Source organism: Anabas testudineus, chromosome 21, assembly GCF_900324465.2.
Source record: "Anabas testudineus chromosome 21, fAnaTes1.2, whole genome shotgun sequence".
Lineage (NCBI taxonomy): Eukaryota > Metazoa > Chordata > Actinopteri > Anabantiformes > Anabantidae > Anabas > Anabas testudineus.
Window position 1 is genome coordinate 21,438,127 of NC_046629.1, and position 27,580 is coordinate 21,465,706.

The 27,580-nt window shown below is 39.3% G+C and overlaps 2 protein-coding genes across 6 annotated transcripts in view; one reads left to right on the top strand and one right to left on the bottom strand.

Annotated features, from left to right (window-relative positions):
- The first annotated feature begins 681 nt into the window (after positions 1–681).
- On the top strand, positions 682–7,858 carry LOC113172956 (signal transducer and activator of transcription 1-alpha/beta-like). 3 transcript variants are annotated; one of them, XM_026376074.1, is made up of 24 exons: positions 682–824; positions 1,142–1,266; positions 1,832–1,976; positions 2,066–2,161; positions 2,322–2,399; positions 2,510–2,588; positions 2,674–2,759; positions 3,075–3,226; positions 3,361–3,516; positions 3,628–3,720; positions 4,147–4,206; positions 4,332–4,361; positions 4,458–4,548; positions 4,685–4,726; positions 5,044–5,121; positions 5,220–5,321; positions 5,573–5,708; positions 5,897–5,937; positions 6,025–6,101; positions 6,289–6,428; positions 6,526–6,705; positions 6,908–6,971; positions 7,286–7,355; positions 7,694–7,858. In XM_026376074.1, the coding sequence occupies exons 2-24, from the start codon at positions 1,142–1,144 to the stop codon at positions 7,781–7,783; spliced, it is 2,211 nt and encodes a 736-aa protein (XP_026231859.1). In that variant the 5' UTR covers positions 682–824; the 3' UTR covers positions 7,784–7,858. The 3 variants fall into 3 exon arrangements, with proteins under 3 accessions (XP_026231859.1, XP_026231861.1, XP_026231860.1); XM_026376076.1 differs by having other exon boundaries at positions 6,908–6,938; XM_026376075.1 differs by having other exon boundaries at positions 2,510–2,582.
- Positions 7,859–8,288: 430 nt separating this feature from the next.
- Positions 8,289–27,580, bottom strand: part of glsb (glutaminase b) — a 29,418-nt gene continuing 10,126 nt past the window's right edge. The window contains exons 7-18 of one of the 3 annotated variants that reach the window (XM_026376078.1): positions 27,411–27,469; positions 23,241–23,273; positions 22,915–22,973; positions 21,846–21,912; positions 21,423–21,473; positions 20,842–21,018; positions 19,457–19,588; positions 18,845–18,937; positions 10,920–10,981; positions 10,567–10,643; positions 10,218–10,281; positions 8,289–10,056 (exon numbers count right to left, since the gene is read on the bottom strand). In XM_026376078.1, the coding sequence (XP_026231863.1) occupies positions 9,879–10,056; positions 10,218–10,281; positions 10,567–10,643; positions 10,920–10,981; positions 18,845–18,937; positions 19,457–19,588; positions 20,842–21,018; positions 21,423–21,473; positions 21,846–21,912; positions 22,915–22,973; positions 23,241–23,273; positions 27,411–27,469 (1,052 nt within the window). In that variant the 3' untranslated portion in view covers positions 8,289–9,878. Of the gene's footprint in view, positions 10,057–10,217; positions 10,282–10,566; positions 10,644–10,919; positions 10,982–13,082; positions 17,942–18,844; positions 18,938–19,456; positions 19,589–20,841; positions 21,019–21,422; positions 21,474–21,845; positions 21,913–22,914; positions 22,974–23,240; positions 23,274–27,410; positions 27,470–27,580 lie in introns of those variants that run through there. The other 2 variants (XM_026376077.1, XM_026376079.1) reach the window with 2 other exon arrangements.

The following is a 27,580-nucleotide window of genomic DNA, read 5'->3' on the forward strand; positions in this document are numbered from 1 at the left end:
AAAGTCAATGGAGAGAGAGACACAGATTTTACCATTTTATTCTGAAAATCTGAATCTGAACTTTTGTATTTCACTTCTTCAAAACATTATAAGTTCATCAGTATCATAAAATGCAAAGAACACAAACCAAACGTGCAGATATTCTTAACCTCAACCAGAATTTTGCATAAAGCCCTGTCATACATTTAGTAATATGCAAAACATGACAATATGCATTTCAGTACAATAGCTTTACAGAGCCACTGGTATAGCTACTGATGTTCTTTTTCTTTTATATTGAGAATCTAAAGTCAGTAAAAGTAACACAAAGTGGAAACTGTCAAATAAGAAAATGTACTTCTGTAAATATACTTAGCTACTTGTCACCTGAATACAGCATGTGAATGTTGAGATTCTCACTTCAGACAACAAATAAGTGAGTTCTCTGAATGTCAACCTCTTAACAAGTCTAAAAGTTAAAGTTGGGCTTTAAAACAGTTTAAAACAAGCAGTTGTCCAGTTATGTGCAAAAGAACAAGCTAAAAATGCAACACTGCCAAATTCAATTAAATGGAATGGCAGCATTGATTGAATGAAGGCAGACGCACTATTACTTTGACAAGCCGGTGTGAAGGTGGAAGTGGCGGACGTGAGAACAGCTGTGACTTGACAGCAGAGGAACTTTTTCCTGAGAATCACATGCTGAGTGGGAGAGTGGTTGCTTATCAGGAAGTGCTGTCAGTCACAGAGTGATCCGAGCTCACTGTAAAGACACACACAGACAGACAGACAGACAGAGAGCGAGACAGAGAGACGGCACAGACAACCCAAACACCCACCAAGAGGTAAGTGTGTGTTGTTTTAGGGGAGTTACTCTTCATACACAGGGGTCACCTCAGAGATTTTAGTGTCTGAGCTGCTGCTATGATATTCACCAGGATCAGTCAAACTATTAGGAAAACACCCTAACGTATGCTCACCTAAAGGAGCATTACCATTTCTTCTATTAATGATTTAAGAACACCACCTAAAGCTACATACAGTATGATTCAAAAATGTTTTCAGCATGAATATGCTCTAAAATGTTTGTGACCATGAGGAGGTGCTGTTAACACATCCATGTTTCCGGCTCCATCCTCACTGTGTTTTGGGGTGTTTGCAGATGGCTCAGTGGCAGCACCTGCTGAGGCTGAACTTACTTCAGGGTCATCTGAGTGACCTCTATGAGACTAAATTCCCCAGATACATCCGTCACTCCCTGTGCGTCTGCATAGAGAGCCAGGACTGGTAAGAGGGACAGAGTGAGAACGAATGTGCTGTGTGTTGCATGAGTTTCGGAGGGGAGAGCCGGGGCTGCAGCAGACAGACTTAGTTTTTATTCAGTCAGTGGCCATTGTGATCAAATGTTTAATAATAGCGAATTCCAACCTTATTATGTGCACAGTGTGGAAAGACAGGTTCAGCTGGTACTCTGGAGAAACACCCTCCTGTTGTTGTTGTTATTGGATGCTCGACGACATTCAAAGACATTATGTTTCCTCAATCATCACAGCTAAATGAGCCTAACCTTCACCAGAGAACCTAAAACAAAGTCTGTATCAGAATCCGACTGTAGGTTTAGTCAGCCCAAATCTATTCCCAGTTGGCTCATTGTAATTTCCATGAGTTTCAGGAAGTGGTTAGTCTCTCCTGGTTTTATAGTTTTCCAATATCCCCTCTTCACTAGAGGTGTTGCTTGCCTGATTACAAAGTTTCAAGAGACACTAACCTCGTCTTAGTCGCCTCAGAAGTGGAATTACTCTTAACAAAGTGTCCTCCGTAATAATGTACAGTTTGTGTTCCTTCGTCTTAGGGATTTGGCAGCTGTGAATGAAAGTAAAGCAAGTGCTTGTTTCCAAGTGCTCCTGGAGTATCTGGGAGAACAGTGGAACCGTTCTGTCCAGGAGAACAACGTTTTGCAAGCACCTGATTTTCCAGGCATGCGAGACTACTTGATGGTAGGGGAAATGTGCAGCTGCTGTTACGTTTGAACACACGTTCCTTTCTGATTTAGATGATATACGTTGGAATTTCATTTCTTACTCAGAAACACTTCAAGGATGAGCCACAGAAACTGGCCATCATCCTGTCCGAATGCCTAAAGGAGGAAAAGAAAGTCCTGGCTTTAGTCTCTGAGAAACAGGTGAGACACAGGGCACTCTGTATTTCAGTTTGATTAGTCAGTCTGTCTTATTCCTCTGTCATAATCTGTCAAAAGGAAGGAACAAACCAAATGGCAATCAATCATGTCCTGTGTTCAGCTGTAATTGAAGTGCTTTGTAAGACTCCTCACTGTATCACAGGGATGTAGCAGTCCAGCTGTGGACCAGAAGTGGAGAGATTTGGACGGCTTGGTCACTGAACTCAAGAGACAGATGGCGGTAAGCTCACTTGGAATGTAACTTTAGTCTTTGATTACACAGTTGTCTGCATGTTTGAATTCCACCTGACATCCATCCTGGTAACATACACTTTGTGAACTCTAACACAGGAGGTAAAGAAGGAAACTAAGTCACTGGAGGTCCTACATGAAAACCTAGACTACATACAGAAGACCTGGCTCGGTAAAGGTACAAACAGGACAGTTTAAACAAACAGATGACACGTTTGATGTGAGTTTGTTCACTTCACCTTTGTCTCATTTGTCATCATCAGTGCAGCAGAATACCAGATTACCACAGTCGCACGCTGTCAATGAGGAGTGTGTCAAACATACCAACTTCATCATCCAAACAAAGGAGGTACACTAGAAGCATTTGTGGCGACTTGTTGTTGGCGCAGCACATAGGAAGTGATAATCCACTGCCATCTAATATTTAATGTTGTTCAACGTGAAACCCCACATCTCATCAATTCTGATGTAGCGTGGGTATTATTAGAAGTGTGTTTCTCACTTTAACTTCCTCCTAGAGTTCCATAGAACAGCTCAAATTCTAGATGTTGTTCCTGATAAAATGTTTTAAGGATTAAATTGATAGGTGATTCAGGCAGCTGAATTACTGTAGAGTGCATATCCCTCATACATTAATATTTGGTGGGCTCTTTCTGTCTTGCAGGTTTTGCTGCAGCAGATAGTGAACATTTTAAAACAAGCAGAGCAGATTGTGACAGTCCTCACCGATGTGCAGCTGCCTGAGTGGAAGCGCAGGCAGCAGATGGCCTGCATCGGATGTCCAGTTGACACGTGTCTGGACCATCTCCAGAAGTGGTAGGGACTTAGTTGAGCTGTGTTGTTGCTGTGGCTTTTATCACTTGAAAGTGTGAAAGTAATGGACTTGAAGAATTGTGAACCTAGCATTTAATTACAGGCGTTACCTGTGTTTGCTCTTGTGTCGTGTGCAGGTTCACGACTGTGGCAGAAGTGCTTCTACAAATACGGCAGCAGTTGCAGAAACTGCAAGAGCAGAACAATAAATACAACTACAGTGATGGCTTCACTCTCCCGGTGGGGGAGATCGAGACATTTGCACTAAGCTTGTTGACAAAACTTCTTGCCAAGTGAGACTCGACATCAGGACTCTTCTTGTTATAGAGAGTATAGTACACACACACACAGACTGATACACATTCTGTTTCATTGACATATTTTGTTATGATCTTGCATCGTAGTTCTCTTGTGGTTGAGAAACAGCCTATCATGACAAATTTACCACAGCGTCCTCTAATACTCAAGACCGAGGTGCGGTTCACAGCGACGGTCAGGTAAGAGTGCAAAGTTACACTGCCTGCTGCCTACACAGCATGTAATCACCCATATGAGGATGGGTTCTCTGTTGAGTCTGGTTCCTCTCAAGGTTTCTTCCTGTTGCCTTCTGAGGGATTTTTTCCTTGCCACCTTCGCCCTCAGCTTGCTCCTCAGGGACAATCTGTTTTCATGATTCATACACATTCACTGTTCATGTACTGTTCTTTGGTTGTGTAAAGCTGCTTTGTGACAATGTCAATTGTAAAAAACACTCTACAAATAAAATTGAATTGAATTGAATTAAATTGATATAAAAGGAGTGCCTAGAGTTGTTGCTCGCCCAGTAAAGTCTTAAAGGATTTTATGGAGGGACAATAAAAGAGAGCTATACCTATTAAATATTGTATTATTGTTTTGTCAGTATGTGTTTCTTCTCTTCTCAGGTTCTTATCAAACCTCCCTGAATTCAAGTACCTGCTCAAAGTCAAACCTATATTTGACAAGTAAGTCAAAGAGAGATGTTTGTTCTGAGCCTGTCATGTATATTAAAAGTATATTTTTATGTTTTTGTATCAAATGTTTCTTTCTTAAAGTCTTTTCATTATAAATCTTTTCCCCTAAAATCAAGGGATGTTGAAGAAGCCAGGACTGTTAAAGGGTACGCAAAGATTGCAGCACTAACAACAGTATGAAAACCTTCAACGTAAACTGATGAATTGTTAAAAATATCTGTATCATTGGTTTGATGCTGTAGGTTCCGTCACTTTGATTTCAGCCGGGATAACAGTAAGGTGTTGGATGTGGACACGCCCAGTGGAGGTCTGGTGGCAGAATTTGCACACATGGTAAGAAACTTCATGTGTCTGTCATTTAACAAACACATAGCTTAGTATTGTATGACTGATACATTTAATATAATGCAAACATCACTTGAGTAAAACGAATGTCGCAACAAATATACGACTGCATTTCTTTTTTCAGTCACTCAAGCAAAACAAAGCAAGAAACAAAGGATCATCTGAGGTAAAAATCTATATTAAACTAGAATGAGCATTTGCTGAAGAGACTGTGTTTTTGATATAAGGAGCTGCTGGGTTTTTTTTGTTGTTGTTTTTTTTTTACAATTGTACAGCCAGGAATTGGCCACATGGGGGCACTGTCTCCACCATTCTTCACTAAATTAAGCTTAACCCCAGTGGGAACCAGAAAAAAATCATTCTGAATATTCCAGAATTGTAGCTGCAACTCTGTAACTCATGGTTGTCATTTTGTAGTCAAACATAATCCCTGCCTGCAGCGCCACCTAGTGGCAAAAACCATGTCTCTACCTTCTTCACCAGAGTCGAATCACTGAGGAACTGCACATCATTAAGTTTGTGATGGTGTTCCAGCATGCAGGACTGGATTGTACTATCGAGGTGAGTCAACATGGCACTGACGTAAGATGCATTTAATAAATGGCTCCCCGTTGGTGGAGGTCACATAAAACTGGTCTGCTCCTCTTGTGCTGCTCCAGGTCAGCTCCCTGCCTGTGATCGTCATCTCCAGCACAAGTCAGGTGTCCAGCGCCTGGGCGTCTATCATGTGGTGTAACATGCTGTCCACCAGTGAAGCAATGGTAAAGCCCGCACATCTCAACTCGATCAACATCTGTTTATGTGCAACATAAGACCAGTCATACTTAAAACTTAAAAATAAGTCAAATACACTTTGTATTACTTTTCATATTTCACTTAAGATTTCTTGTTATTGGGCTAAAAAAATGTATACATATATAAAACTCTAGTCTGGTCATGGCGGTTCTATAACTATGAGTAGATTATTGGAGTTTTGTTTTTACAGTTAAAGCAAAAAACCTTCTCTTGTTAGAACCTGTCACTATTTGCCGACCCTCCTCCACTCACCTGGCAGCAGGTGTCTAAGCTCTTGAGCTGGCAGTTTTTGTCCACTGGCCAACGAGAACTTGATGAAAACCAGTTGTTCATGCTCCGAGACAAATTTGTAGGTGAGTGTGAGTTTCTTCCACAAACTGGATTATGAAATGTTTATAAGTCAGGTAAATAAGTTGTTGATGATCTATATATAGATCTATATATAGATCTTGGGCTTTGTCAAAATAACTTGGCTTGGCTTTTTATCAAAAATAAATAAATCAAATAAATCAGTTTTCTGGAACTGTGGCTTTCTTCACAGATGACCCTGAAGGTCTTGTTCAGTGGAGCAAGTTCTCAAAGGTGAGTGAGGAGCAAGGTTCTTGTCATACACACTCGAGTGTGCTGGAGTGATCTTTACTTGCTGATTTCTGTTTTTCTCTCTGGCAGAATGACAGTAACTGGGTTTGGATTGACGGAATCCTGGATTTGATCAGAAAACATTTGGTGGATCTTTGGCGTGAGGGGTAAGACGCATCCTAATTCCTCTTGCCAAGATTTCACTGTGTGTTTAATTGTGTCATCCACTAATTTGCCTGCTGCAACAATAGAACAGTTGTTTGAGTAGAATTGTTGATAAGTGTGGACGGGGACAAAATACTTTTGCTTCTTAGTCAATTAAACTCTTCTCATATTGTGTTTGTGGGTTCTCAGGTACATCATGGGGTTCGTGAGCAGGGAGAGAACAAGGCTCTTGATGCAGGACAAACCCACTGGAACCTTTTTGCTTCGCTTTAGCGAGAGCAACAAAGAAGGAGCCATCACCTTCAGCTGGGTTGAAGTCTGTAATTGTGGTACGTTTCTGTCCTCAAAATAGGATTCAAATCATGCAGGTCTTTAAAGGTGCTAAGTGCTGTAACTAACACAATGATATCTGTGGCTTCCCTGTAGAGGCCCAAGTGCACGCAGTAGAGCCGTACACCAAGAAGGAGCTGCTGGCCATGCCTCTGCCAGATATTATTTACCTCTACAGTCTAAAAGGCCAGGGGGATAAGTTTAGGAATCCTCTGATCTACCTTTACCCAGACATCCCCAAAGACACTGCCTTTGGACCCTACTACAAAGCCTCAGGTACTATCTCTTGCTTGACTTTTACCCTTGCACAACAAGACAGAAACAGGAATGTGTGTAATGATGATTTAAAGCTCGTCGGCCTCCACAACTTGTAGTGATTAATGGTTTTATAACAAGTTGACTTTATGTCCTCAGAAGCATGCTGTTCTTTACGGACCATCAGCCCTGTACTGACCTCTCATTATTTCTGTTCACGCAGCTACGATGATATCTAAGAAGGAAATCAGTGGGTATGTGAACAGGACCGCTGTTCCTTTCTCAGTGTGAGTGAGACAATAGCAAGTGAACCAACACATACACTCCCCTCCAAAAGTATTGGAACAGTGAGGCCATCTTATGAGACAAAAAGTCCAGGTGTTCACGTCTTGATCCAATTTGAACCCCCCCTCCCCCCCACCCCATTTTTCTTTTCATGTCAAACCCAAATATTTTCAGTCTACAGCAAAAATAAAGGAACTGGCCTCCCTGTTCCAATACTATTAGAGGGGAGTGTCTTTAAGGAATACAGAACACTTTGCATCACACTTTGATGACTTTATATATTTATTTTTTCTTTCTTCTTATCTCTTTTCTGAAGGGTTCCTACACCACCTCACTCTCCATATGAAGCACAGGAGATGCACGTAGACACAGACCAAGATATGAACGTGAGTTTGACGTCTTGTGCTTATTTGTAACCTCCAGCCTTATTTTAATGCTGTAATAGTATATTTTTGGCCACTTGGGGGCCGTAGAGCAAGCTGCTAACACAACATGTTATTTTTACACCCTGTCACCTATATTTTCACCACCTGATCAGATTAAAATCCAACAGTTACTCTTCGTTTTCCGATGGATGACACAACTGTGGATTTGTTCTGATTATCAACACATGTTCATATAGTGAACCTTTGTTCTAAACATACTGAGAGTTAGATTTTCCTTGTTTGTATGATTTGCTTTCTTTCACTGTTGGGTTAAACTGAATCTTTTTGTTTGCTTATAGGTGGAGATTGATCAGTTCTTCTCAGATATTCTTAACTTACCTGGATCCCTGGCCCTCTGGACAACTTATGAGGAGACGGAACCTGTTTAGTCCAGTCTTTTTGACCTTTCCTTCTAAAAATTTGCACAGTAAAAAAAAAAAAAACTAAATAAGGTTACTAAAAAGTAACAATGTAATTTAAACCATATATAAGTTTACAGTCCCGGTTGAGATCACAGGTCACTTTACTGTATGTTTTCTTTAAGATATATGCAAACCTTTCTCTCAGGTATAGTAAGCAGGGTAAAAATGAAAATGCTGTTCTGCCAATGTTGTTTACTTTTGTTTATTAAAATAAACAGATTTGAACAAATTTCACTGCCAGAAGAAATAACATTTGCGTTATACAGTACTGAAACTCTTATTATACTTTAAGAGATACAAAGAAGAAGACAAACACATTCAGCGGTCACAGGTCAGCTGCTTGGTTTCAGTTGTCTGCTAGAATCTGTCCTGACCATCAGTCTCCTCATAAATACAGCATATCACAAGGTCTCAGTGCAGAGAAGATATATTTATATATATGTATATAAATTAACAGAATAACAGAAAAAATAATTCACCAGGAAGTGAAAGAGGTAAACAACACATTACACCCACTGATATATGAATTCTTATGAATGGGGGTTCCAACAAGTATCACTGACAGTTTATGTGAGGAGTCAAATGTAAAACCGCAAACGTATCATGAGGATTAGTTGAATCATTCAAATTCCTGGTAATAGTTTAACGCTCGCTTGAGATGACTTCTGTTGTCATTTGGCGCTATAAATTAAAAGTGAATTGATTGATTACTGCCACTCTCACACAAACACAGCACGAGTCACACAAGTCTACACTATATGTTCATCTGTGAGTATTTGTTTAATCTAAAACTCATTTTTGTTTAACTTAAATTTTTCTGGTATCAACCTGGTATTTCCATGGGTAATTATTAACAACAACAAAAATTTGATTTCACATCAGATAAGACGTGGAAAACACAGGGAGAGGTTCTTAGCAAAGTGAAAATACTTGCAAATAAACATCCTTAAAAAAAAGTCAAATTAGTAGTTTTTGTCAGGTTAACCGTTTAAATTATGTGCTCAACTGTTACTTTGTCGTCACTTCAGGGACTCTGTAGAATACCTCGTATTATGTCCCACCAGTGTGGACTCAAACAAACAAGCAATGCATGGAAAATATACAGTGGAGCTATGCTAAAAATAAAGAAAGCAATTTGGCTTTATCATAACTACAACAAAGTATACAATCTTCAGCTGAGTTGTACAATTTAAAAGTCTTTTAGTGAAATAAATACATACTTCTTCTATTGCAAGTGTTGAAACTGAAAAATACATTCAGAATACAATCTTTCAAAGGAGCTTCATAAAACCTGCTCAGAATCTTGCAACAGTCAGAACAATCTAAGAGTAAGTGCAGGTATAAGGACATTAGACGGGGGGTAACGGCAGTGTTAGCACTGCAAGCTTTCACACATTTACACGATCAGAGACACACACATTTTACATCAATGAGCTGCAACATGAACACCACCTGATTGTCTTAGCTGACCCTCGGCTCATCTCATCAGTCTGCAACTACACACCCCAATACACACCGATCATCAATCAATCAGAGCAAGCATTCAGTTTTCCCCGTGCACCACCAGGTGGTGTTTGTGTTGTAGCTGATCTTTGCATTTCATGTACACACACTTCACTATCTCGTAAAGCTAATACAGTACGAGTATTACTGCAATCTTAACAGGTAGAGAAGAGTATAAACAAAGCTAAGCTGTAACTAAACTGATATCACCCTGTGATAACACATTTTACAGCACTGACAGATTACATGACTAATAGAATGTCAACATTGCATTTCCGATATGTAGATGCTGTATCATCTGTTTGAAGAGTACTGATTTGGAATCGGTCACACATAAAACACACATTACATGATGACAGAGGTGAGGAAGTGATAGGAAGAAGAGCAGCAATATACAATCAGAAAGCAAAGTGCACCAGATGCGAACAACAGAGAGAAGCTAATCACTAAATCATCACACATTTTACAAGTCTGACCACACATGTACGACGTTAATCCGGAAAAGCACACACAGGTGCACTGTGGGAAACGTGGCGTGTTGCACACCCGTGCGGCAGGTCTACAGCAGGCTGTCCAGGCTCTTCTCTGTGCTCTCCTTGTTGTCGGCACCGGCAGCAACAGCAGCAGCACCTGCAGGAGCAGCAGGTGGAATGTATTTTTCTTGGTACTGCTGCAGGATGGTGGCTACCTCGTGGTGGCCAAAGTGCACTGCTTCGTCCATGGGCGTGTTCCCCCATCTGTGCAAAGAAAAGTCATTATCATGTACTTTAAAAAGATTTCCATTTCACTAAAGAAAAACTAAAGCAGCTGTACAGATGCTTCTGCCGTCACAAACATGTAAAAACGACACTGTTATGTGAGAGCAGAACCGACAGATGGTAAGAAAGACCAGACCCACCTGTCTCTGGGTTGTGGGTTCACCTTGCAAGCCTCCAGAAGGAAGCGAACCACCTCTGCGTGTCCTGAAAGCAGAGCAGATGCCGTGATTACTTCACATGTGCTCGCCTTACCATCAGCTTATTGCATCAGCTTTGCACATGCACTACATGGACTCATCCAGCTGGTCACAAAGGTGATGGATGGCAGTGAGGTCAGGTACATGCTGATCACATTTCTCCAAAACAAAGTAAATTACACTGAGCCTCATTTGTAGTGTACAGATACAAAGGTCTACTGCTTTGTTGAGTGGTATTTGATAAGACAACAGCAATATGTGATTGACGGGTTCACTACAGGCTGCACGTTACCTTCAGCTGCAGCCACATGCAGGGCCGTTCTAGAGTCATAGTCCCTCTGCTCCATGTCCATGGATGACAGTGCAAACCTGCACACACACACAGAAACACACAGTTTGCTTCATTCACAAAAAAATCCACCCTAAAAAAAAAAACAAAAAACAAAAAAACACTACACATTTGCTCCTTTTCCCACAAATTCAACTTTGTCATGTGAAATTAAACCAACCTAAGTGTCGGTTTGACATCACACGTTTGATTTCCCTTGACTCAAGTTTTACTTTGCTGCCACGTGATGCCACCAAAGTGTAAAACTCGCCAGCATTACAAGTTGATAAAAATACGTGTGTGTGTAGGCCGTTTACCTCCTCAGGGCAGACACGTCTCCTGTGTAGGCAGCAAACAGCAAGTTGACGACAGACTTGACCTGTGGACAAGAGACAAATAAAAAAAAAAAGAGAGAACATTTGCAGGCGAACCACTGATTTATTCCATTATTATTTATCACTATGGGTCCACTAACCCCGGCAGCTACAAGACATACCAAGCCAAACTAACCTATGTCCACTACAGATTAGTAAGGAAACACATGAATTACTCACTATATAACTAATGGCACACATCATTTCTAAGCAGCGCTGTGATTGTAAATGGTAAATGGTCCGCACTTATATAGCGCTTTTTTTCTCACACACAAGCACACACACTTTTTTCACACGCACAAGCACACACACATTCACACACCGATGGCAGAGCTGCTATGCAGCTGACCTGACTCACCGGGGGCAACTAGGGGTTCAGTATCTTGCCCAAGGACACTTTGGCATGTGACGTGGCAGCCGGGAATCGAACCACCAATCCTATGATTGGCAGTCAACTGCTCTACCTATTGAGCCACAGCCACCCCATTGTCACCTGATTATGACAAAGGGTGATCAAAATGATATTTATTTTGAAAGAGCACAGCGGACTACTATTAGAAACAACGTTACATCTACGCAGCTGGACATTATGAACACAGAGATCCCCGCACCAACCAAGACTTACCGTCAAACAGGAGCTACTCATTTCCTATGAGCAAAACTTGAAATACAGCACAATGAAGAATGAATACTTGTACTTAAAATCCAAATAAGAACTACGTAACTCTGGATTTAAGACGTCTAAATCCAAATGCACATTGAGGTTAAACTTCATAAAGTAAAGACAATTCTGCATATGTACTGCAAGCTGTTGTTTCAGAAATAATTTTTGCCTCTCTTGCATGCCACGGTCTCTCTGTATTTTCCATCTAAAGCGACGCATGTCAGCTCCTTCAGTAAACAGTCTGTAAATGCTCCACAGACCCTTCTAACTGCTGAACTGCACAGTGTTGTACAGTGTTCAGTGACGTGTGAGTGTAAGTCGTTGCAACGTTTGTCGCTCAGCAATGTGAATTTGCATGTGTCTATGGACGGAAAGGTAAGGTGCTCTCTCATCAAAGGGCCTTTGTTCAGGGCACCAGTACAAAAGCTGAAAATAAAATATGAACGGACCTCATAGATGATTCTTCTGACCAAGAGTCATACACTGAGATATGATGGTGCCTCTAAATCAAACATCTAGAGACTCAATCACAGATCTCACTAATGCTGCAGAAACGCCTTAGAGCAAGAAAACTGCCGACTGCAAAGAGCTACTTACAGCAGTTGGAATCCTCACTAATTAACACATGTTTAATTAAAATTGGACAATTTTACAGGTCTATAATGGCAAAATGACATTTTTATAATTTGGTTTTGCTAATTGTTAAACGTAAAATTAATAACAACAACAAAAGTCTACGTATTCCTTTAAATGTATTAGCAATAAGTAAAGATGCATTTACCAGTTATTGTTGCTTCCTTAGTCATAAATATTTGATGGTATGCTAAAGCAATTATGATGTGAAGAGTTTAAAGTGTGAAGAATGAGTTATTCCCAGCAGTGCAAACGGGGGCAGATCTACAGGGGGACAGTGCCCCTGAGCTGACTCCCAACCAGCTCCACAGCAGTTCTTCACTTTGTAAAGCTGTAATTGTAAAATAAAAGACAAATATGGCCATAAGCTTCACTAAAACAAGGAAGACAGAAAGAGAAAACCTGAAATTAGAAATAACTTAGAAGAATTGTTTTTTTTTTTTTGTTTTTTTTTTACAGGATTTACAAAGTTTTGTAACTTTGTTTTTTTTAGCTCAATTAAAACATCTAGATAACGTTGGTTTCACGATTTTGTGTGTTTCATGTTGGAATGTACGGTCTTAAACCTTAAACTGCCATCTTAGCCGTGACTGCCTTGTATAATATACCGAGTTAAAAAACACTATAGCTACTATGGCCCTGTGACAAACCTGCTGAGAGGGATTCACTGACAGAGTCAAAATGAGAGCTGCCACAACTTGCAAATACCTGCAATGCACGAGGGAGGGGATTAAGTGATACAAGCATCAGATCAGTTTCAAAAGGTGGTTGTTGCTGTTAAAGAACAATTATGAGCGCAGAGGAACAGATGTTAGACAACAGTACTTTATTGAATTTTATACATGGAACACAAAAGCAATAACAAAAAAGTCTTAACAACACTCACTGTCGTGTCTGCAAGTCCACCACAGCCCAAAACAAACAAACAAAATGTGAAGGAAGACAAGTTTATATCTTAGTGTTGTCTCCTCCTCCAAGCAGACAGGACAGTTGATGAGTTTATGGAGACTTTACATACAGAACTACAACCATGGAAAAAAAATCCAAAAAAGTTTGACAGTGATGAGCTTGGAAGTGTAGAGTTTCATCTACTGTCGGTGTGAGGAGTTTTCCCTCTTTTATGTTGCTCATGTAACACCTTTTCCAACTTTTGAATAATTCTCAATTTTAAACTTTTTCCAATAATAAATCGTTGACAAGAAGAGCAGTATATCAATACTACTACTAATAGTATTATTGGATACTGAGATCTATATCAAATTTAATATATTAAAACATGAGAGAACTGTACAATTCCAAGGTCACCAAATGGCAATGGTAGTGATAGATTTTACATTTATATGCAAAGTCCATGTCACAAGGATAAACTTTATGTCTGAGACACAAATCAACATAAATAAAAACATGTGAAGGTAAATTAAATGAACTTAAAACACAATGATTACATGGCTTAAAAAGATATTGATCAAATCATACAAAGCTATGCATGCAAGATGGAGAATGAGAATTCACAGAAGGAAAAAAGGAAATGTCATATACATGACCATAAAAATCTGATGATTCCTATGGAAAATAACTGCATTCAGAAGCTCTTCTGTCATGAATCTGATTGCACAAATTAACAATCAATGTGAGGAGCAAGAGCAGGTTTACTGATTACACACTTCAAGTAGTACAGCTCATCAACCCTCTCAGTAACACCAGGCTCATTTGTCATCCTTTCCCAAAGAGCATCAATCCTGATTGACAGTAGTAAAGTCTAACCAGCGCCATCCGACTAATGCTGGAGAGGGAAAACTGACTCTGTAGCAGCTAGAAAAAATTAAAAAAATATAAATAACAGTTGAGGCTGAGACTATGCCTGAGATGGATACTGAAATAAAAGTTATTCTTAGAAATCACATTTGCAGCCATGACTCATTCAATGGGAAAATAACTAAACCAAAATTAAGGTGAAAATTAAACATTGCGACACTGTTTTTGGCAATCCACTAGCTGTGCTGCATTTCAGCACATCTAACCATATCATAAAGTTATAATCCTTAAGATTTTAGTTGTGGCCGATTTGATACCTGTGGTTACTGGTTATGCTTAAGTCTGGGTTAGTTCCATTGATTGATAGATGATTAAGATTCCTGTAGGCTGATTGTGTTAGTTTCAGTTTTTAAACTTTGTTTTAAATGACTTTAAAGACAAGGACACATCTAATCATCTGTACCAACATTCCACACAGACACTGAACCGAACCGGGTCTGATAAACTCTTTAAGGATTATAACTTTAACAAATAGGACCACTGTCGTAATAAAAGACAGTCCACCTCAGACATCATTAGAGTTAATTCAACTCAATACACTGCAGCAAGACTCAAGGAAGGCTCAGTACAAAGCAACATTTCTATTAGGGTTAAATAATGACAGAGGCTTTTGAACACTTTGTACCTCTACACAAGAATGAACAGAAAAACAACCAACAGACTTCTCACAGCATGATAGACAAAGTATTATTGGCTCCAGCAGCTCAAGTCAAACTCTGACAACCACCACACACAAGTTTCAACAATGGCTGACTTGACTGACCCCCCCCTCCCCTCTCGTACAGCCATAAGTAAGGCATCTGCTGACGTGCTCATGTGCAACTTATTTGTTTTTCCTGCGTGACATAATATAAATGTGGAACGTCTCAAGTCTATATGGAACACAGATTCGGGTCTGCTGTTGAGGATCATGTACACACACACACACACACACACACACACACACGCGCGCGCACGCACACATCTGTTGCTATGTACATTCAGAAGCACAGTAATTTACTGTATGTATCATATGGAAACATGTTTTAATAATTTACAACCTTAGTAGAAGAGTAACACTTTGGGATCTTCACAAACAATACTGAATACATGTTTGGTGTATGTTTGACTGGCAAACACGCGTTTTCACTATTTTGATGAGCATTTTTGTATCGTAGACTTACAGTAACATTTATTTGATATTGCAGTAGCAAATTCCCCCCTCTAAAGCTAAAAACACTGTTGTAAAATTGGAACGATATATGCATCTTTGCTCTGCGGTTAGAGCTGAATATCGTTTGTAATTTCACAAATGATATATTCACCTCTGTGTTTTCACAATACTTTACTTTTGCATTTTAGCTATATACATGTTCATTTTCAAGTTAAAGTTCCTAAATGTTTAATATAACAGTGTATAAATAGCCACAAAACATCTTCTGAATCAGGTTCTTATTGAGTGCTACATTAACACTATGTTTTCTGCCAAAGTGACAGTTTAGCCTTGTTTTAACCCCCCCTCAACAGCTGCTTATTTATATTTAGGAATATTTCATCTTTTAGAACAATAAAAAACAATATTCTTAAGTTGTGTTAAAGCTTTCAAAAGTATACTGGGTTAAAAAGAGTGTTTTGACTTGAGTAACAAAAACCTTTCGAGTCCAGCATAATTCAGGCAGCTTTACTTCTGTCATACATTCACCATTTTTTTTTTCATCGAGTCCGTTATGTTGTACCTGGCATACATTTAGTATTAGATATAAAAACAGTGGCAAGAACAAGTAAGTGAACTATTTGCAAGTGAACAATACTTTGTAGTAGATGATGTTTTTATATTGTTTAATGCCTTACATAGTGCTGTCCTTCAGCTACCCTGTAGATTAAGAACAGGATAGCTTACTTGAGGTTTTTGCTGCCAAACGTGTTTCAATTAATTATTCCAACCCTGTTTCACTTACTTTTTCACCATCACTCTGTATGTTTATTGGTTGTGTTCAATAAGATCATGATTGTGTTTGTTGATAATTAGGACTCTGGTGAAGGTCAGATCACAATTCTAGATCAATTCTGTACATCTGCTTCAGTGGCAGTACCAGTAAGTATCAAGTTTCCATAGCCACAGGTCTATTTTCTGCTCAGTGTGCAGTATTTCAGATATTGGTGTGATTTTTTTTCCCTCCACTGCTTCAATCACCATTTTATTTTAAATTTCTAATGCTCTGTTTCTATAGCAAGCAGAGATCTAACTAGACCAGACTCCTGTTTGAACACCACTATATTTTTGTGTGCAGAGTAAACATACAGTAGTAGTTTTGGATTTGAGCCTATATAAACTCTGCAGATAAACCCTACAGTTATCAGGTCACAGAAATTCAAGGCTGTATGAGGACTGTTAAAATCCACACAAGTTATGAGAGTTTGAACTGGAGTTTGAAGCAATGGGCATACACCATCTGCAACTCTCCCCAGGTCACATCATACTTCACATCCACAACAGCAGCAGCTCAGAATGCTAGAGTCGGTCCGAGGCCATCTCTGACAGGTCAATTGTCATCTCACTTATATCCTGAGGTACACGGTTCAGCGAACCTCTTTGCTTGTTAGGTAACACAGATATTACCAGAAAACGCAGCAACTGTGGTCCTGCACAGACTGTTTAGAACCCATCTAATATCGTATCCAATCATCAAATACAGAGGCAGGAGAGGGAGGCACTAATGATTCTATGCCACAAATGTATATTTTATATTTAAAAGACGGCACATAAGTAGTAGTCCTACATATCTCATCCAACACTCTTTGGATATCAAATTACTGTAGTGGTCCCACTTATCTCAATGGATGATCCTAATTCAGACTTTATTAAGGGCTGTCAGCTGGGAAAGAAGAGAAACTATGACAGGCTGAAATAAGCTTTCATTTTTACGGTTAATTTTTCCTTTTACATGTACAGCACATAAGACTGGATGAGCAGGTATTAAGCTGTGTTGTTAAAATCTTTAAAAAGGGGGGAAACGCAGCAGCACGGCTGAACTCAAGCCCATGCAATAACACCTAACTGATATGTTAATATTGTCCTTGAAACCACAACGTTCCATGAACAATCACAAAATGGATACCGTCCCACTTTTTGATTATACTACAGTAAGGCAGCATCTGTGTTTGTGTGCTACTAGAGTCTTAGTCACTAGCATCACTACATTCACTAGAGTCTTAAGCCCCAGTGTGAGCTACAGTAGCAAATCATTCCTAGAAAGTAGTCTGAATGTATATTCAAAGGCTGCTGGTCTAATTGCTGGATGTACCACAGCTCTGCACATACAATCACAATCAGTCACACTCTTTTTTCATTTTTTTCCTTGCTTCAAAACAATAAATGGGTGGAGATTAAACAAGAGCACAACTCCTTCACTGTACATCGGGTTCTACGTACGCTAAGGCAACAAGCAGGTAGAGGCTACAGGTTCATTTGGAATTCAGAGTAAAACAAACAAGCACAAATTCATTTTTTGTCACAAATAAAAAACAGAAGTCCCCGTCCATCCACATGGAGACCTTCCTTCACAAGCAATAAATAATCCTCTACATAATTTATATATATAAATATTGGAGGCTGAGGAAAGATGATGGTGGTGTTTGTGAGAGGTGGGGAGAGAGAAACTGTGGAGAAAGGTGTGGGGAACAAGTAGGTCTCCGTTTCTTTTTTGTTTTTTCCCCCTTCTCAGTTTCGCTTGCCAACATTGTCCATCCTATAGACTACAGTGGTGGAGCTGTCCTGGTGCGACTCAGTGGGGGACACCTTTTTCCAAAGAGGGGCTTTCAGAGCTAGCTCTTGTTGGAGGCTCTCGTAATCCATGGGTCCGTAGGAGTGTTGCTGTTTCAATCGACACGAATAAATAATTAGTCTCGCTCCTTGTGAGGGGCTCGTATGTGCAGTGTGTGGAGGTGGCGTGTTTGTGTGTGGCTTGCCGTAACCGTTTCGCTTTCAGTCAATCTAATCTTCAGTCTAACAACTATGACACCAGGCCCTAGACCAGTTCCTCTGCAGACTGGTTTCCACTGGTTTCCAGTGGTATCACCATCTTATTGATGGAACTAGGTGCAAGGCAAATATTTGATGGCGGTTGAGGCCTCTTGAAACACAGATGGCCTGCACTCTGTAATGTCCGTCAATACTGTATAGAGCATAGAGGGCATCAGTGAGTATTAACAAGAGGACAACTGCACTGCAACGTGGAGGGATGTCTCCAACATGGGGTTGGGAAGTAAAGGTTATGTGACACAATGTCATAGCTGTTTGTGTCGTGATTTCTGTTCCAGAACCGTTAAACCCCACTCTGTTGCTCCGTGTGGTGACCGTTTCGAGAGAATGAATATTGTTCCTGTGATCTCTGCAATTTGAGCTCAAGTTTTTTCTGCTCTCAATGACATGTTCAAAATAATTAAAAGCTTAACCAATTATTTCACTTGGAGAACTGGACATAATCCAGCCCTTTGCTTTGAAAAGGGCACATGCTGAAACATGTATTAATAATGTACTAATAACAGACTGACCTTGGCTCTAGGTCAGACTTCTGTAAAAAGTGAAACAGGGAAAAGGAGTTTCCCGTTTTACCCTGCATCAACTTGTGAAATTACCGATATATCAGTTGATGCAGAGCGTTAATACATCCATGACAGTAACCTCAGTGTCATCTGCCATCTCGGAGAGGAGCTAGTGAAAAATAGGCACTTTTATTGTCTGTCCCACTCACAACGAGGTGTTGTGTGCTCTTACCCGCTGGTCCCCTCCTTCTCTGCGGGGATCATGCTTCTTGGCAAAGTGCCTCAGGTTGTCGTAGTTATGAAAATTGAAAAGCTCCACGAGGTCCTGGGAAAAAAAGACCGAAATGTAAATACATGGATCTATTGTAGATGTACTACTGTACACTGTTAATACTAATCATTCAAAGGTGAAAACGAATGGAAATGTATTTTAAAATGAGCTAGTCTTCTTTAAGAAAGCAAATAGGAAGTAATCTAATTACATTTGCAGCCTGTCATACAATGTTTACGAAGATCTGCATCTGACCTCCAGGTGATCATTAATCAACCGTCAATCATTAAGCAGGTTCACTCACTCTAAATGTCAGCCAGGACTCCTCAAGGACACTAACAGATAAAATCTTATCATTAATAGCCTATATTTTAGTTTTTTGGAAAAATAAACGTATTTCCTGGATCTATAAAATAAAACTACAAAATATAACTGAAAAGTGTAACTTTTTCCACACACTACAGTAATGTAGGCTGTCCGTGATATTTCTTATATGCTCAGTATGGACAGAAACAAAACACTTTCATGCTACTGGAATTTATGCAGTAATGTCCGTTTGTAGACATCACACACCGTGCAGAATTGTATCCCTCTGACTGAGTTGCCCAGCTTATCGAGTGGAGGCGACCAGCACATGATACCCATTACGTTGGGTACGACCAGCAGAATCCCCCCTGCTACTCCAGACTTGGCGGGCAGACCAACCTACAACAGGAAAAGCAGACGAGTTGCATAACAGATCAGCTGTGTGTATCTGCAGTGTCAGTGTGGCAACAACAACGCAATGTTAATAATGGAAAGGCACAAAAGAACAAGCCAACACGGTTTCAATAATTTATCACTTAGAGTAAGCTGATTCTTGGCAGCATTTTTAAAATGTCTCCACTGTTACTTTAAGGCGGAGCTTTCTAAAAGAAGTACAAAAATGATCTTTCAGTGACGATTCCTTTGTTTGTCCTTTATTTTACATCAGTGAAAATGTGGACGACTTTTTGCATAATTCATAATGAGAAACTGAAATGCTGAAGATGTATTCACACATTGTTCATCTTCTCTGCACGTCTCTGCCGTCCGGATGTGACTCATTAAAATAAAGCATGCTGTGGCATACATCTCACCTCAGGCAGACGATGTGATATGATGAGGCTTGGGTGTTCTGTCTTACAAATAAAGACATATACTGTATAACTCCAAATCTTAACAATGCTGTAAAGGCATATATGCTAGTATCAAGACTGTGCCAGTTTTCTAAGGTGAGAACTATTACATGCAGTATTTTAGATTTCAATACTGGTTCAGGTCTATAGATGAGGGTCTAACTATGGGGTTTCAGCGTCAAACTGGGAGTTGAACTCAGTGAATGACTGCCCCACCGACAGACTCATTTAATGTAAATGGACAAAGTCAGTGCACTAGGCCATGACACTATGTTTATTACATATGAGCAGTGATGTACAGACTGAGCTGTGGTCATTCGAGTTCATCCCAGAGACATCCCAGTGGAAAGTTTGGCCCCGTTTGATTTTGGCATTAGGTCGCTCCAGCTGTTGGCTAACTACAAATAGTAACTAACCAGGGTGTAAAAGAGCAGGACCATGTTACACCAGCTATTTGTAAATTTGTTTCTATGTGTGTATATTAAGTCCTAATTCTCTGCTTCTCTAAATATGTTTGGGCTTCTTTAAAGCTAATGATTTACTTAGACTGTGGGCAAAATGTAATTAATGACGCGTAAACCATTTACTTAACACTAGGGGTTTTACTAAGAAAACCAAGGGCAATGTCAAATCTTAAAGTAACAAGAAAATTGAACAATAATACAAGTTGATGATATAAATCAATCAATTTGGGTCCACAAATCACTGGTTTGAATCTTTTCTACTAAACATCTGTCACTAATAGGCAGGATGCTCCTTGCTGAGGAGAGGTTATTTTGTGAAAAAGGGCCTTTTACTTACATGGAAGGCAAACTGTCCAGAGAAATCGTACATGCCACAGGAGTGCATCAGACTCAGGGTGTTCCTCACCGCCTCAGGGCTCAGCACACGCTCCCCTGTGATCGGGCAGATACCACCGTTAGCCAGGGTGGCCGCCATGACGCTAGCGCTCTCGCTCGTCACCTCAATGGAACACAGCTGGGGGTTCACACAAAGGACAATTCATAATATATCCCAATCACAGTTTTTAGCACAGCACGGTCCCAGCCAGAGGTGGTGGAGAGAAATCAGACAAGACAAAGTCTTGTGGGTACACTAATGTTTAATTCATTATTCTCTCACTTTTGTTTTTGTTAAGGCATCTCATTTTGGTTACTTGCTTTAAAGGGGAAAAAAGCAACCTACAAATCCATGAACAAGTCCTGTAATTTAACAGAATACAATTTTCTGAAAGATTGTGGTGAAAGATCACCATAAGAAAAAAATGGTTAGATTTTTTCTTTTATTTCCCTCCCATCTGTATTTAGTTAAGAAACTAACTTGTAGCATAGGGGGAGCTAACATTAAAAGATTATCATGAAAAATAACACTGCTGCACTCACTTGAAAGTAGAAGTCCAGTACAGATGTCATGTCAGTCCCCTCTGGAAAACACTGCAGAGAAACAAATAGCTTAAGTCCATAGCTTAAACATGTCAAGCACATAGATGAACATTATCAACTTCATTCACATGTTGCATTTCACAGACCTCTGACCTCCGCTGAAAGATTCTATTTTAGAAACTATTCCAAGTTTATTAAAACCCAGCACATTCCATTAAAGGCACATTTCAATATGCGCACTCAATGTAATACTTCAAATTTATATAAAGGACAAAACTAATGATTTCATGACATTTTTCTTATAAACTGACTTTTAATTATTTCTCTGTTAAACAAAAGAAACTTATTAAAAAAATAAGAACTCCAGCTCCATACAGCGGAAAACAAAGTCAGCAATGAAGTATAAGTCAGGCAAGGACAAACCTTTTTTTCCTTCAAGTAGTAGCCAATGGCGAAGTTCCTGTCCCCTGACTCACGCTCTGATTGGAATCTGTCACAAAGAGCAGAACACTCCATTTTGCAGAGGAAGGAAATGTTTGTGTGTCTCTGCATGTGTGCATGCTTGCCCTTGTGTGTTGTGTGTTTCATCATACTTCACGTGTAAATAGTACAGAGTTCACAGTGTAATGAAAATGATATGAGCCTCGGGGCTTGGTCTTTTTCCAGTGAGATGCCTTTGGTGTCATCATAAATCACGTACATCAAAGTTACACAACATCCTCATCCTTAATGAAGTCCATTACAAATCAAGAAAGGAGAACGACAACGACAACGACAACGACAACGACAACGACAACGACAACGACAACGACAACAGTTGGCCCACATCACTACTTGCTTATAACTTTTCTCAAACTAACAAACTAAAGTAAAATTTACCCAGCAGCTTATTTTTTATTTTAAATCTGAAGGGCGTGAGACTACAAGATGTAGCAAGATCAAGGTTGTCATCATAACCAGTCAATCATAACTTGAACGGGTCAAAGCTAGTGAGCTAATAGCAGCTGTTCACAAAGCAATAAATCAATACACATAAATGTGATTGTGACAACACAATCACTACAGACAAAACATCTCTCCTTCTCTGTTCCTTTAACTACAATGATTAAACAAGCATTATCTTCTTACAGTTCCACCACTGGAGAATCTTGTGAAACTACAACACCTTGGACTGGATTCACCCACGGTCAAGGTTTTCCAGGTCGTTTAGTGTTTATGCTGTTTGTGCATGTGGAATGTTGAGTTCGTGCTGCAGAAGTCACAGATGGAGGTTTCAGATTTAGCTTTTAAAGCAGCACTCAGCACCTTCTAGGCTTTAGTGCACATTAATTCAGAGCTGATTAAAAACACCTGCTGTGAGATGACTGAAAGAATGAGGGCAGAAGTCACTGGGAGCAGATCAGGAAGTGTCCTGCTATGTGTGGTCCCCAGGTGAATGAAACAACGTGTAGAAAATTTGAAACTTATGATATGAGTCATGACAGGGACTTACGTGGCATTGCTGAAACCCACATACTCGTTTCCTGCCATCCTTTTCAAAAAATTCACAACCTGGAGCGAAAGCAGTGGGAGAGTTAAGAGACAAAAAGATCAGCAGAGGTTAACAGTTTCAGGTTAAATTCTATGAATGGTTGAAGGACTGTTTGCTCTTAAATGCTGGTTGAATAGTGTTTATAACATATAACAAATATAACAGCTGTGTCCCTAACTGTAAACTGTAAAGTCCAAGCTGACATTTGTGCTACATTTCTGAGAATGGGACGTTTGGCTAGAAATCCTGAGAACCTTTGACGTTAATGTTTTATTTCTTATACTTACATAGTCAAATTTTTCTGCATTGCTTGCACCTTGCTGAGGGAGAGAACAGAAGAATATGTTAGAGATGTTATACAGGACAGCACAGCATCATAAAGGTTAACACTAGAATGATACTACTGCTGCCAATTTAAAGCTAGAGAATTAGCAATAGAAAGTTATATTAAAAATAAAATCAAATGAGATTTGCCAAGAATTAAACAAGTACAAAATATTAATATTAAGATTGGCTTGCAGATAGGTCAAACAGAAGGAAGTCTTTTGGAGTTAAAAGGGAGATTTAGTAGACATGTGCATTATCTGTTAGACCAGCTATAGAAGAACATGTCTCACAATTACATCTGTCATCTCATGGGCCCTAAATATGGGTTTCAGGATTATTTATTTTCATGAAAAACATATTTGTGTCATCTGTTCAAAGAGGCTGACAGTCAAAACAGTGGGGAGAGAAGGAAGAAGGAATGAATGTCTTCCTCTGAGTAAAATTCACAGCTTATAGCTCAGTGTAGTCACAAGCTAGATGATGCTGCCTATTCCCAAAAAGAAAACACAGCAAAAGAAGAATGGACATACATATGCACATTTAAAGTGCTGTAGCATTTGTTATGAATGGAAAATATTCAACTATTTTTTAACATTACATTTAAAAAGGCTAATGCATCATGTGTCATACATTTGAAGTCCTTAACTTTATTGTACAGAAGGAAAAAATAAGTGACACTGATGAAGATGTTAAAGACTTGCTAAATGAGGTTTCTACAGAGGTGATGGAGGAGAAATAGAGAACAGGGTAGGGGTGGGGTTTACGGGCTGGGAGAGTGCGAGGAAATAGATATGGAAAAGGAAGAAAAAATTACCAACGTCATTTGACCTGCAGCAGCAGTCATTATTTCCCACAGTTCCTAAGTCTGGAAAATATGCAACAACATACAAAAACAGCAACATGTAGCCTTCAAGCACCATGTAACAACAGTTTGGGGCAAACAGCTAGGACCACCATCCCATAGTTTTCCCACCAAGGTCAAAGCTAGCTGCGCAACCTGAACAACAGCTTAACATTAATGCTTCAGTTAAGAAAATAAAAAAAAAAAAAACATATTGAGACGGAGACACTGATGATAATAGTGGGCGGATGTGGACACAGACACTTATTATGATCACAATAAATATGATGTGATGCCTTTGCATCATTTCTGGGTGTGATTTATGCAGCACAGTGTGCAGTAAATGTAAATGTAACCTGCACATGCAAGTCTCCACATGCTACAGTGTGTAAAATCTGCATCATAAATCAATGAGAGAATTGTTGGGTAACCTCTTGATGCTACTACTGTAAGCATGCAAGTGTATGTAAGGAAAACCTCACTCTGATTTACTATGTGGTATCTTAAGGTTTACGAGCTTTTCCTGAAATAGACACTTAAAAATACAATGGATGTTAATGGGCTTCGTCTTAGCCCAGTGTAGATGTGCTCACACTGTTGCCAGCAATGTTTAATGAATAGTTCAACATTCTAATGAAAATACTTATAATATTTATTTATATGCTGCAATGCTTCAGAGAGTGAGATGAAAAGATCAATATCAATCTCATGAGTATACACATCTAGCCCAGCAGGGGGAAAGCGGCTACTTTGGCCTTAAACCGATTCAGAACACAAAAGCTCAGGATTTAACACAATGTTTTTACACTGATTTGGAGTTGAGAAATGTTTGAATTGAATTGGTTATAAACCATCTGTGATTCTGGGCAGTTAGCATACATTATTACATATTTCAGAGCTTTTACTGCAAATCTCTTCCTGCATCAGCTGAAAATAAGACTGATAAATACTGAGTGAGTAAACAAATACAGTAAAGTTACAGGTCTTAAAACTGAATGCCGATGAGCAAAAGATGCTACAATTTGATGTAGACTCGAGAGATGCTGCACAGTCAGCTGGTAATTCTTTGTTGGTTTGTCATTGTGACACAAACCTTTTAAAGGTACAATTAACTATATTTATTGTTTGCCCTCTTACCTCGACACTATGGCCTATAGGGGTGCCAATAGCCCTGCTTGTTTTCTACAATCTTTGCCCCAACTATGAGTAGTAATCATTCTTCTCATCTTCCATTCTGAATGAAACCAAATTAGTGTATGTCCCAAAATGTTGAACCATTTGGGAGGCCAACTTGCTCACTCGTCTGTGATCACTTATGCATATTTTATCACAGTTCACTAAATTATCATCTTTTCTATCCTTTTTTATCATCTGGAAGGTCACAATTGCTATCTGGCTAACTTGCTGTAAATCCTGAATTTTAAATATTGATGTCGGACTGGACTGCAGCTGAAACCGAGAGATGTCTCAATGATGGCACATTTTCTGTCTATGCTTAAAGAAACTTTTGAAAATTAAAATCACAGACAAAAGTGTGAGTTGGCTTCTAAACATCACTGGTTATAGAGCATATCAAAACACAGCCAAGACAAACCAGATGTGTGTGATGCATACAGATGTGGGCAGATTTTAATACTTGTAGGTTAAGTTTAGCTTAGCTTAAGTACTTTAAATACAAAAATGAAGTAGACAACTGACGCAGTTAGCATCTACCTGTCAAGACACTGTGTGCATTAAAACCAATGTATTTCTACATAGACCTATTAGAAAAAAAGTATTCACACAGTTAATGGTTCTCCAGCTGATTATTCATTAAGCCCAAAAATAAATGTGAAGAACTACAGCACACACAAATTATGTTGAACAAACTTCAGAAACTTGACATTTAAAAGTACTTTACTGTAACAACTCTGTTATATTTGTTTTAAATGCACATTAACAGCATCATTTATACAACTGGGCCCTTAATTTGGGATTTAAAGAGTACAACCTCTTTCTCCACATTTTAACATTGATATCTCAAAAGACTCCTTTTCAGGTAAGGGGCATATTGCTTTACTATCTTGGTATATCAACAGCTTTTAAGCTGTGTTTTCGGCCCATACAGTTGTGATAAAACTACTTTTAAAAAAGGAAATAGGATTTCAACATGTTGATGCACAGGTTCCAGATCCTGGAATTTGTAACAAAGTTACGATGTTGTCTACTCCTTTTAAGTACATAAGATCCTAAATCAAACTCAAGAATCCATTTAATCCATATAGAAGGTGATTACTGTTAAATTACTCGCTAGATCAGTTATTTTCCAGTCAAAGAGTAATAATAGAAACTAAGAAACATACCTTTGCAATGGGATTGCACAGAGGTTTTTATATGTAGTACAGGAGTCATACAGTAAAATGCAGTTTAAAGTCTAAGAGCTCGGGACAAAATCTGGGCACCTCTTGAAAAAGTAAAATACCTTAGATTTGACAATTTTGAAGCAATACATTTTTGACCTGACAACATCTATCTTGAGCTATACAAGTACATAAGCCAACAGTTCATATGTGAAGACAAAGCTGCCATTTAAAATTTTCTAGTTTCAAGTTCATTTTTTAGCTGCAACTAGTTTGAGCGGATGGATGACGTACAGGTGATTACTTACTAAGACAGCCACCTCACGGTCAATCTGTCTTCACACATTATATACAATTAGTTCAGTCCTGTCACCACACTGTGGAGACGTGATGAACGCGGCCTGTCAGATGGATTAATGTCTGACTGTCTTCATGAGCAGACTGTTGTTGGTCTTATCACCTGACTTTGACTAGCCTTCTATCTATCTAGGTTATTTTCAGTGGGGACAATAACAGCGTGTGTGCTTGGGTGCCTAAGTATCCTTCAGGATGAATTAGCACAGATCTCAGCACAAAAAGACACATGGCAGTGGACTAAAGCAGGAGTCATAAATATCTGGAGACACTCAGATAGTTCACTAAATCAGTAAGAATACCAAAATAAGAGCCAGAGACAGTGGTTTGGTCAGGGTATTAGACTGAAAGATCTTGCATTATTGAGTCTTCATGAGTGGGTTCAAACACAAGTAGGTTAATTAGGCTGTTGTTAAACAGTCTAGTCTCATCTGCTAGCAATATACAAGCAACCTTGATTTTCTCTACTGGATGAAGCAGCTAATTGATATTTTACATACAAGGTATTTTCTAGCTATGTTTGCAGTGGAAACGACACACTCAAAAACTGGACATTAGGCACATACATGGAGGGAACAAAATATTATTGCTTTTACCTTTATCAGAGAAGTACAAACAATAGCGCCAGCATTCACCATGGGGTTGTGGGGCTTATCTACAAAACAACATATTAACAACTTGGTTAACAACCTGTAGAAGGTCAAAGTGTAAATGTTTAAACAGGTTCCCTGAAGTACAAGAGCTCTGTATATAGATAAATCAAACA